The 12,873-nt window shown below is 35.3% G+C and overlaps 1 protein-coding gene across 1 annotated transcript in view; it reads right to left on the bottom strand.

Moving 5' to 3' along the window:
* The window catches only part of LOC110031203 (replication protein A 14 kDa subunit-like), a 15,557-nt gene extending 6,841 nt beyond the window's left edge, over positions 1 to 8,716 (bottom strand). Inside the window, exon 1 of the mRNA XM_020734288.1 lies at positions 8,232 to 8,716. Coding sequence (XP_020589947.1) covers positions 8,232 to 8,493 — 262 coding nt within the window. The 5' untranslated portion in view covers positions 8,494 to 8,716. The remainder of the gene's footprint in view (positions 1 to 8,231) is intronic.
* Positions 8,717 to 12,873: the final 4,157 nt, after the last annotated feature.

The following is a 12,873-nucleotide window of genomic DNA, read 5'->3' as shown; positions in this document are numbered from 1 at the left end:
GGCATAAATCCAAATTGATTATGAGAAATTTTTGTGATGCGTCTTAACCTATGTTCAATTATCTATGACACATCAACTTAATTCTGACACATCAACTTAATTCCTCTATAATTTGCACACTCTTGTGCATCCCCTTTATTCTTAAAATGGGGACCAAAATACTCTTCTTCCACTTCTCAGGCATCTTTTCGGTTTTTAAAATAGTATTAAAGAGTTTGGTAAGTCAAGAAACTCCCAAATATTTCCACACTTCAATTGGGATATCATCAGGTCCTACAGACTTTCCACCCTTGGTTTTCTTTAAAGCTTCATCAACTTCTTTTTTACTGATGCGACGGTAAAAATGAATGGTTTTATTTTTATTCACGATATTAAGATCACTAAAGTCGATCGTATTTTCAAAAAACTCATTAGTTTATCAAAGTAACTCACCCACCTATGTTGAATATCTTTTTCTAAGAAAAGTACTTTTTGATTTTCATCTTTAATACATTTTACTTGAGTTAAATCTTTACTTTTCTTTAAGATTTATACACCGATAGCAGTCATCAAATTCATCTATAAAATTTCCAAACTTAAGGTAAAAAAGTTATTATTTAAGAAGTTATATATGTTCCTACTTTTCAAGTCAATTTATTGAATGCGATCAAAATTATATGAGACTTGAATTACTTAATCAACTTCTATGAGGAAGACAATGAAGAAGATGATTGTTTTGAAGAGGCTATATTCTGACCGATAATACATGAATGTAACTCTTACAAAACTTCCACGCACACATTATGTTGGAAATTTAGGAAATTTTTATATTAGTACATTCTATTATTAAGTTTTTCATATTTGTAGAATCTAATATTAATGATATATCATAATTCATGTTTTATTCTTTTATCATGGGGAGTTATGACTCCGTTTATTATATTCCTAGTATGGGAGTCATCCCTCTCTATTTATGTTATAATTATTTTCTATGAAATTGAAGAGAAATAATTTTCTCCTCTAGAAAAGTATATGGCATTAAAGCCCGCCTTTACCTTTGAAACAATGACCTAATCCCGTTGAGAATCCTTGGCGGATTATGTGCTCCTCCCGATTGTGATACAATCATGATTAGAGCTTGTTGGGGAGATGAATGGATTGGCAAAACCCTTGCGATAAAATCAGGATTGAAGCTCATTGGGAAGACATCGACTTGATCGCAATAGAACCCTCGCAATACATTCACCATTAGAGGTTGTTGGGAAGACAACTACAGGATTGTGGGAAGAACGGCTGGAGCCTGACAAACCCCTCACGATATGGTCACGATTAAAGCCAGTCGAGAAGGCAATGGGTGGATCGAAATATTTTGAAACGCGACGTCTACGTTTCCTCTAGAGTCAAAACTGCATAGTTCGAATTCTCGGTAGCAAGCTTCTTTCTAACAGATACTTTCTCCACAACCACTGCTTCTTTATCTAACTCCTATGCCATTTTTTTGTTATTCAGAGGCAGGCTTCTTTGTGTGCTTCTTCTCGGCAGTTTTTTTCTCGGTCTTCGACTCCATCGAAATTTGTATTCGAGAAAAGGACTTGTTCTTATTTTGTTCCTCATCTAGTTTTCACAAAGAAGGCTTCCATTCTTTAGTATCATGAACCAAAAAATTGAACTGAATCGAAAGTAGGCCTATCATACACTCAATTTGTTTCAAACCCTTCCGCTTCTTCTTTGTTGGAGCTGCCTCCATCTACTTCTGCACTTAGCTTTAAGCGTTGAAATAACTCGCGATTGAAATCATCTCTCCTCCGATGAGGTCGTACAAGTCGATGATGACGACACCCATATAAATTCTACCATTTTTACTAGTTACAATAATTCCAAAACTAAATTGCCTCACCTATGCTACTGCGAACATTGCAGGAAATATGACATACAAAGGAGACACGTTGAAAGCTTCATGATGAACACGCACATTGAAAACCAAAATATAAATGTGAAGGTCGAGTCTAACAAACCACTGCTGATGAAACTCAAGAGCCTTCTATTAACTTGGATGCACTACCTTTCACTAAAGAGCACTTATAGTAACCGCACAAGTTATTTCAATCTCCAAAATTGTTAGACTCCGTCTTACGTCTTGCTCTTCAGTACAAAATGATAACTCTTTGTCGCAGCATTGTTAGGGGTTATCCCTAATTTTGTTCATTGTTAGATGTTAACCCAAATTTTATTCTTGCTCTTCAAGAAAATTTTTAGGACTTTCTTCAAATTGATGACTCAAAAAATTATATATCTTCAACCATAATTGTTCAACCTGAAAAGTCAAGCTATATTATATCATGAGAAAATAAGTGGAGTTTTTTGATACTGAAGAGAATTCAGATCTTTCTACAATGACATCTTATGATATTCATAATCTTATAACAACTAATAAAAAGAAAACAAGAAAAAAAACTACAACATTTATACCATTTGACATTCTCTACTCATGACAAGAAACAACTCAAAAGAAAAAGAATGTGAATCCTTTACATTGACTAAAATCCATGAATCCTCTAGGTAAAATCCTCACTGAACTTAATCATCCCGTTGCTGCTTGTAAGGGGGCGAGGTCTTGCTCATAGAATCCATTGTCTTATTATACGTCAAATAAAAACCTTTCACTCATTTTAAGGCTTTTACCATACAATTGTCTTGTATGAAAATTCCTAATACTATACAGAATGCTTTGAAAGTTCTTAAGTGGAAAGAGGTTGTCTTCAGGTGATGAAAGCTCCAAAAAAAAAAGACACGTAGAAATTAATTGATATACTTAGGGAAAAAAACTTATTAGATGCAAATGGGCGTTTACAGTCAAGCATAATTCTGATAGCTCTTTAGAATGATATAAAGCTCGACTGGTTGCCAACGAAATTAACCTATGACATTGATTCCTTTGAGACATTTGCCCTAACTGCAAAATTAAACCCTATTAAAGTTCTTCTATCACTTGCAGCTAATCTTTATTAATCCTTACAACAACTAGGTATAAAAAATGCATTTCTCAATGGAGACTTAGAGGAAGAAGTGGGCATGGAGGCACCTCCAAAATTTAATGAGAAATTCAACACAAAGGTGTGTAAACTAAAAAAGTCCTTATACTGGTCGAAGCAATCACTTAGAGCGTGGTTTAAGAAATTAATACTGTTTGTTAAAGGTCAGATATATACTCAAGGGCAAAGAAATTATGCAATGTTGTTCAGACATTCAGAGAATGGAAAGATAATCATACTAATTGTGTATGTCAACAATAAAATTCTCATCAGAGATGACATATATGAAATAAACCGATTGAAGGCTTCTCTCACATTAGTTTTTTGGATCAATTGACTTATAATTTCTGAGGCATTTCCTTAGCATGGATGTTGCTAGATCGAAGAAAGGTATTGTTTCTTCCCGATGAAAATATGTTCTTGATCTTTAAGAAGAAACTAGGATGACTGGTTGTAGGCCTGTAGACACTTCAGTTGATCCCAATCAAAAACCGGGAGATGACAAGAAAGTTGACCAATGCTCGATATCAAAAGTTAGTAGGAAAGTTGATCTACTTATCATATACACAGTCATATATCACATTTGTTGTAAGTTTGGTAAGTCAATTTATGCATTTTGAAGAAGTTAACAAAATTCTCAAATACCTAAAAAGTATAATGGATAAGAGTTTACTTTTTTAGAGAATCATACAATAGAACATAGAGACATGCACCGACGTAGATTGGGTTGACTCAGTTGTTGACAAGAAATCAATATCTGGATAATGTACATATATATGAAGAAATCTAATTACATGGTGAAGAAACAAAATGTGGTAGCAAGGAGTAGCGTCGAGACAGAAGATTAAGCTATGACAAATAGAGTATGTGAGATGTTATGGCTGAAGAGAATTCTTGAAGAGCTACAGATCCCGATAAACATGCCAATGAATTTATATTGTGACAATAAAGCTACCATAAGCATTGCAAAAAATCAACTATAACATGATCAAATAAAATATGTGGAGATTAGTATACACTTCATAAAGGAAAGGATTGATTTTGGAGTTATTTGCATGCCTTTCGCTTAAATAGCGCAACAAATAACAGACAACTTCACCAAAGGACTTTTCAGGCCAAGTTTAGAGTTTCTTGTAAGCAAGTTAAGCATGATTGATATCTATGCGCCAACTTAGGAGGGAGGGTGTTGAAATTTTAGGAAGTTTTGTTTTTGTATATTATATTATTAGATTTTTTCTATTTCTATAATATAGCATTATTGGTATGTCATAATTGATGTTTCTTTCTTTTATTATGGGGAGTTTTAATTGATGTTATTATGTTCCCAATATGGGATTCATCCCCCCATTTATGTTGTAATTATTTTCTATGAAATTAAAGAGGAATTATTATTTTTTCTCCTAAAAATATTATACATTACCAATCATGTAAACTCATCCACCTTCCTCTAGCACTATATCTCGACATTGCTTTAATTATAAACCTTTGAAGCGTTTAGACAATATTACCTTTGAAATCACTTTTTAGATTGTGATTTTTTCCTATTGGTCAAACAAGCTGGAATACATTTTCATTTAAGTTATACTTTTACTGTTGAGCCTTTTGAATTAATACACTGATACTTATGGAGCACATAAAGTTTCATTTTACTCATAAGCAAATTATTTCTTGATTATTTTTTATGATTTTGCACATTTTAAATGAATCTATTTAATGCATTTTAATTTAAAACACAAACTTATTAAAACCATTTTTTTCTATCAAGTTGAAAGGCCCAATTGCACACAAATTGATAATGTGAATAAGTCTGAGTATATCATCCCTTCATTATAAAGCAGAGTATCATTTAGCAACATCCAAGCATTTTAATGCCACAACAAAATGTGATAGAAAGCAAAAACAACATTCTTAACATTGCTCGCATATTTAGGTTTCAAGCTCACATTCTTCTTATTTTTTTTGGGAGAAAGTGCTTTAACAACTACTTATCTTACCAATATATTATCCAATCTGCTTTTCAATAAACCACATTTGAAAAGCTTTATAGTCAAATCATCACATATGATCATTTGTATGTATTTAGATGCCTTTATGCTATTAACATCAAAACCCACACATAAACATAATCAACTTTTGAAAAGTGCATTTTTATTGGATATCTACCTATCAAAAAGCTTATTAAATAAATGACTTGATCAACAAACTATTTTTCTCCAACCATCATATCTTACATAATAAAAAATCTGAGAAGTTTCGAATGCACAACACCCTTCAAAATTTTATTTACTAAAATTTATTATAAACAAATTAACCTGCCTCGAGGCATACGTGTCACCTTGCTAAGACAAAATGCCTTGGATCTGATTTTGCCTATTTAAATTTTCCTTGCCATTATCCCTACTAGAAGTTGATCAGTTCATCAAATTGAAGTCTACTACAATTTAAAATGTAGAGTTTCAATAGTCCAAGGTGGATTACACATTGTTTGCATGATTATTTGAAATTTGATTCAAAATCATGGTTATTTATACTAACCATATAGTTATTACTAAAAATGATCCAACTATAATAGCTAATTAACATTTTCTCACAAAATCAATTTTGGATTCAATGTCTTGAAAAGCTTAAATAATTTTTACAGGTTATGGGAGCACAAACCTATCAATGAATTTCCATTTCACGAAGGAAGTACGCATTGAACATCCTTAATAGCATAAGCTTACTTTGTGCAACTCCGACAACTTAAGGAATAAATCTTAAGCTCGGGCCTACTGATAGTCATCACCTATAAAATCCATTAACATATAGAAGGTTTGTTGGATGCCTCATTTATCATAAGATCATAAAGCAAAACATTTCATATCCCTTTTATGTTTTCACCTAATTCATGCAGGAGCCGCGAATGCAACATCTTGATGTAGCAATCCACATTTTATGATATTCCAAGGCTATTTTTGAGCAAGCATTGTTGTTTCCAACTCCAAAAATTTTAAGACTAGGTGGGTTTTTGATTTGAAGGTCGAGCAAATTATTTGACTGCAGAAATAACTATTGCTGTTTTTCTTAGGAGGTCACTCATGTCTTGGAAAACTACAAAAGAAATTCATATATTACGTTCACAGGAAGAAAACAAACATAGACCTATGACTTCCATCACTTAAAAATTCACATGGTTCAAATATCTTCTTCACGTTTTGCAGGGTAACAATGGTAACAATTTGGAAAATCCAGGAAGTGTTGTGATGATTAGCTAGTATGTTGTCAAGCACTTGCATCAAACCCTATCTTTTATGAGTGAAATAAATGCATGGAGTTGCATTGTCCTATGGTTAGAGACAAATTCATCCTCCCAAAGTGGAATGGACCTTCGTCGCAACTTCACACTTATATGTTGCTGATATGTTTCACTAAACCATTGGGAAAGTCATTGTTTCATTCTCATCTTGGCTAGTAAAGCATTTTGCATGTCCATACTCCAACTTTAGGGGGAGTTAAAATTGAGATATGAAGAATACTTTCCATCAAATATATTAAGGAGCTGTTTGGTAGCATGAATTGAGCAAAATTTGACATATACCTTGCCAAACAACAAAAATGACAATTTCATATCCTACAAAATCTTAAATAATGTTTCTAGGTCATATTGATTTAAACTTTGAACTTAACAAATCCCATTGGAAGGCAAATTTTACAAGATTTGGATGAGCTAAAAACATTTAAAATGGGATGAGAGAAATGGGGAGAAAGACAAGGGTTACCTTCCTCGATAGTTTTGAGGTAGGAAAGGAGGAGAAAGTTGGGAGTTTTGGTTGTCCTATATGTCGCAATCCCATCGTTTGCTTCTCAACTAGCTCCAGTTGCAATTGTATTGCGAGGGCTTCAGGTAGGGGTGTTAACGAGTCGAGTCATGCTCGAGCCACCCTCGGCTGGAGCTTGAGCTTAACTCTGTGAACTCAAGCTGACTTATAAGCCCGCTTTGTTTAGTATGAAAGAGAAGAAGTTAATTAATTTGAACTAGTATTATAATGAAATGACAAATAGAATGAGATTTAGGAGAAAATCAATAAAAAAATAATATGATATAAAATATTAAATATCATTTTTTATATTTTTAATAATTTAAAGAAATTTTTTTTAAAATTAATATATTTTAAGTATATTTTTTATTAATTATTTTTGTAACTGAGCCAGCTCACAAGCTAACAAGTCGAGTGGGGTTGCCTTGAGCTTGACTTGTTAGCTTATCTAGCGCAATTCATGAGCAACTTATCGAGTTGAGCCCGAGTTGGCTCACAAGTCAGCTTGGCTCACTTACATAACTAATTTCGGGCACTAGAGAGGGAGTGGGAAGAATCTCAAGAGTTATTATGTTTTTAATTTTTTCCCCTTTATCTTAATAGACACTGTTTCTATTTTCTTCCATCCCCTTTTTTCTCCATCTGTGATAGCAAGCTTTGCGCACCATGGATTTTTTAGTTATAAAAGATCTCCTTACTTTTATTCTTATTTGTGTTTGCTTGTTTTCTGTGACAGTTTTTATTTCTGATAACTTTTTATCACACTTCTACTAGTAAATTTTGTCTATTTTGGGGTTGGTTGGTTGCAATTATGTTTCATCATAAACCAGCTGATCCTATCACTTGATTGAAACAACTAAAAAATTGAGGTTTTTGTTCAATGAATGGCATGGTTCTTGATCCAATTCAGAATATAGAATTTTCTTCTATTCTATTTTGGCTATCATATAAATTTCTAGCCATTATTGCAAATAAAAACCACAGATTGTCACCTACTATAACGTTTTTATTTTTATTTGAAGTCGATTATCACCTATTATAATTTTTTTCCTTTCAGTGTTGCAATTTGGTTCACGGAAATGAACGAATTTCTGATGTCAACATGCAACTAGAAGCTTTGTTCGTGTATTAACATTTCAACTTCATGAGATTTGATGAAGCCCTTTGTCACCAATCTTCTGAACCTTTCTTTATGCTGATTGTATTCAATTCATTGCAATTTATCATTTAGGTTGATTACTGACGATAGGTAGCAACCCAGTTTGCCACTTATAATGTTCCTTTTATATGGAGCTATTTGACAAAGTTCCTTATGCCTAAATATTGTCGGAGCTCGCGGATAGCAAATAGACACAAACAACCGAAACTTCAATCAAAAGAGGAAAATAATGGCGACACAACAACGGAAGAAGAAATAAATTACCAAAATTTTCGCCAAAATTGGTGCATATTTCGGCACGGATGGAGTGATTGCCGTCGGCGATTCCGATAACCTCGACGTAGTGGGGGAGAGGGATGCTCTGCAGATCGGCCCCCTTCACCGTTAGCTGCTGGCCATCAGTAGATTGTCCAATCATAACGCCGCCTTCGATCCTCGTTACTTGTAGCACAATGCGAACCCGCCTGCCAACGTGCATCTTCAGAAGCTCCGCGTTCACGAACACTGCAGGGCTCGACGTATCCATTGGTTCTCCAGAGTGATCGAACTGAATGGCCTGTCCTAATTAAGAAACAAGCGAGAGGACTCAGAGGAGACGGAGTGAAGAACTGCGAAGGAGACTAGAGCAGGTGGTTTAAATCCGCTAGGGTTTTGGTCCGCCGCGAAATCCCATCGGCGGGAAAAATATCGTTCTACCGCCAAAGCACCCAACAAACAGCCTACAAATCAACGTGAAAAGTTTACATAGAATATGACAATTCTTTTTTGTGTTTACATATTTACTCTCAAAGTTTGATATTTGAAGTTATGAGTTCAATGCTTCGAAAGCTGGTTTGACTGATTCGACTCCGAACTGGTGGCTAGTCCGGGTGAAAATCAATTTAGGTTCTTGAACAATTCAAAGACCGCAAAATCAATGTTTTGAAAATAGTCATATCGGGTTCAGGACAGTTCTAATTTCATTAGTAAATCCCATAAATCCCTATTGTTATCCTTCTCTCTTCAAGTGTGAGACTTCAAGTGAGTGGGAGATTAGGAGTTTGTTGTTCACCGCCTTTCAGCACCTTCTAACATTGTTTGAAGCCCTTCACCAGCAGCTCCTATAGCTTGTATGCCATTCACCACATTCACAGTTGATTGTCGATTATTCATTAATAATGTTTACATATGTTTTTTTTTTTTTTTGGTTTTCTAGTTTACATTTGCTACTATCTTTAGTCTTATAGGAGAGATTTGGTATTAAATATGCTCATATACATTAAACCTTTCATTTTACTTGAAGTGTGATTGTGCTCCTCTAATTTGTTGCATTAGTTAAGTAACTCGTATAAAACTTTCCATGTTTTTGTTTTAACCAAGCTTTAGTAATTTCTCATAATTTATTAAAACTGCTAGATTAGAGCTAGTTAGTTTCAACTAGTTTGCTGAATTTCAACATGTTACTACTTGTTATATATGTAAGATGTTAAGAACATCTTCCCGATTTCATTATGGCCCCGCCAATAATTATCTCTGTATATCCCTTTAAACCGAGTTATTAGTTATCTCTTTCTAAATTAGAGTTTCTTCATTGTGTGTAGCTTGTAACAACACCTACAACAAGTGTTTGCTTTACACACTCATTTGCAAATAAAATCAGTACCATCTAATAACAACTAATTAATCTTGGCCATTCCTCTTGTAACCAACTATAAACTCACCTATGCTTTATATGTCGCTTTACTGTACCAAAAACTTAAGGAGGGTTTTAATGAAAAGCTACCAACCTTCTTCTTTTTCTCTCCTTCTCGATACTCTTCATGGTATCAGAGCTACCGTAGCCTCATGACACTCCCCCTCCTCCCTCTAGCATGGCATCGTCCTCCACCGCCTCCTCCAGTGGAAACCCCATAAATCAACTTACCCCTATGTCGATCAACAACCTAATACCTAACCAACTACACTTCATCTTGAACAACATCCGCAGCCTTTTTTTCCACCCAACTCACCCCCGACAACACCCGACTTGAAAGACACAAATCCTCAAACTATTTTGAGCAAATGCGTATGATAGCATCCTCAATGGCTCCTGCTCCTGTCTGACAAAGCACACACAGTATTCCCCTTCTTAATTCTGATTTCACAAAGTGGATGTTGATAGATCAAAACCTAGCAAGATTTCTCTTAGTCCTTATCTATTCATCCATTCTCCCATATGTAATACCTTGAGACACTTGCCATGATATATGGACAACAATTGAACACTGACTCCAATCCTCTGAATGCTCCAGTATTATCCAACTAAAGAACAAGCTCCACAACCTCAGTATGTTAAATAAACTCATGACCTAATATTTATACAAAATCAAAGCCAAGGTCGACACTCTCGCACCGCCAGAGCTTGCCTAAATCTGGAGAATATCATTCACGCAACCTTTAAAGGATTTCTCTCTACCTATCAAGCCTTCAAAATAAAAATTCACACAAACCTTCAACCAATCCCACTCGATGATCTCTACACACTACTATGCAGTGAAGAGATCAATCTCATAAATGAAACTGCTGAGGAATCATCACCTTCCACTATTCTTGATGTCTTCCGAGGCCAAGGAAGAAACCACAACACCTCCTACACATCCAACGACAACTAAAATAGTTTTTCCTCTCGCTTAAACCAAAGTACCCACAATTCCAATCGCATCAACAAAGTCGCTTCAATTTGCTAAATCTGCCACAAAAATGGACATGAAGCCTTCATGTGTTGGTTCTACCATGACAAATCAAACCAACCTTCTAAATCACTAATCTCCTCAAACTCTGACTCCGCTGATGGCAAATGGCATCTTGATAGTGTTGCTACTGAGAACCTAACTGTTGAATTGAACCATCTCATACAAGCTCAACTACAAAAAAGACAACACCATCATTGTTGGGAATGGACAACAACTCCACATTGCACAAGTAGGCCAAGGGATCCTGCCCACCCGCAATGAGTAAGCTCCAGTTACTCCAACTACATCACATTCCCATCTTAGCTTATAACATCATCTTTGTTCATAAACTAACCAAATCTAACTCCTGCTCTATCACTTTCACCTTTGATGGCTATCACATCACCAACCAAAATAAAATCACATCATCCTTAAAGGCCCACACATTTTTGGTCTCTACCCCATCCATCCATCCATCCATCCATCCATCAAGTGGTAATCAACACCACTTGCTCTAATTTTGGATCAACCCATTCCACAACTATAGCACCAACGACTTGGACATCCATCACCCCAATAACAATCAACAATTGCCTCCAGAAATCCCTTTTTTATGCAATCTTCTAAATACTTACATTTTCATTCATGCAAAGTACCAAAGAGTTACAAACTTCCTTTTTTTTATATCTACAACTAAGTCTTCCTCTCTACTAGAACTAATTAATATCAATGTGTGGGGATCTTCTCTTACTTTATCTCTACAAGCTTAAAAATACTATTTGGTTTTTGTTGATAAACATTCTCGATATAATTGGGTCTATCTTCTTCACAACAAAAATGATGCATCCACTAAATTACTTGAATTCAAAACAATATTTGAAAATCAATTTACATTTAAAATAAAACAACTTTGCACAGACGGTGACAAATAATACATCAACACCATCTTCGACACCATCCTTAAATAAGATTGCATCGTACATCAATACACTGATCCCTACACTCCCGAACAATACTGAATCATCGAGTGCAAGCACTGCCACCTCATCGAGACAGATTGTACTTTGATAACCAACGCCTCTCTCCCTCTCACTTATGGGCCAATACATTGCTTATCGCCACCTATATCATTAACCACCTGCCTTCCACTACCACTAACTCCAAATCTCCATATGAACTACTTCATCATCGCCAACTATCTTATAAACAAATCAAATTATTTAGCTGCCTATGCTACCCATGGATCCCATCATATACTAACCATAAACTTGCTCCACTATCCATACAATGTATATTTTTATGTTACATCTCCTCTTAAAAAGGATATTGTTTCCTTGATCCTAACACCAATATAATATACATATCTCCCCACGTTCTCTTCAATGAACAAACATTTCCCTTCAACCAAATAAACACCAACTCCACCCAATTACCATCACCACCACCTACTCTTCTCCCACTCCTACTCGCTCTAATCACAATGCTACCAATCAACCCCACCATACAAGCTACCCGGTCCAATACAACCCCCCACAAACAATACTACCGACCACAAATCTTATACCCACTCACACCTCTACACCACCAAATCAGTCCACACTTATAACTTCTTCCATATTTCCCCATAATACTTGTCATCATCCCATGCAAACACACCTCAAAACCAGCTCTCTAAAACCCCGTCAAATACTCAACCTCACTCATCAATCTCAAACCGAACCAACACACCACTCCTCCATCATCAAACATAAACACTGCCATGTAGCTATGTCCAGTGAATTCAAGCCCTACAATCTCAAGGTACATGGTCACTCATCTCACCGTCAACACACCAAATGTCCTTGGATGCAAATGGACCTTTCACACCAAATCAATGCTGACAGATCTTTATCTCGCCAGAAAGCTCACTTGGTTGCTCAAGGCTTTAAGCAACAACACACTCTTGATTGCATCGAAACATTCAAATAAGTTGCCAAACTAACAAACATTTGAGTTTTCATTATACTTAGCCTCACCCAAAATTGGATATATCTCCAACTTGAAGTCTCCAATGTATTCATCCCGATCATCTAATAGAAACCATTCATATTTCACAACCCCAAGGCTTCGTCGATGCAACTTATGCTCATCAGGTTTGTCTCATAAAGAAAGCCCTTTGCATACTCAAATAAGCACCAAGCTAATGGTTTTCTACAATCTCCACCTACCTTCAAACA

The sequence above is a fragment of the Phalaenopsis equestris genome, unplaced genomic scaffold (assembly GCF_001263595.1).
Source record: "Phalaenopsis equestris unplaced genomic scaffold, ASM126359v1 Scaffold000787, whole genome shotgun sequence".
Taxonomy (NCBI): domain Eukaryota; kingdom Viridiplantae; phylum Streptophyta; class Magnoliopsida; order Asparagales; family Orchidaceae; genus Phalaenopsis; species Phalaenopsis equestris.
The sequence above is the reverse complement of the archived record's forward strand: the minus strand, read 5'-3'. Positions and strand labels throughout refer to the sequence as shown.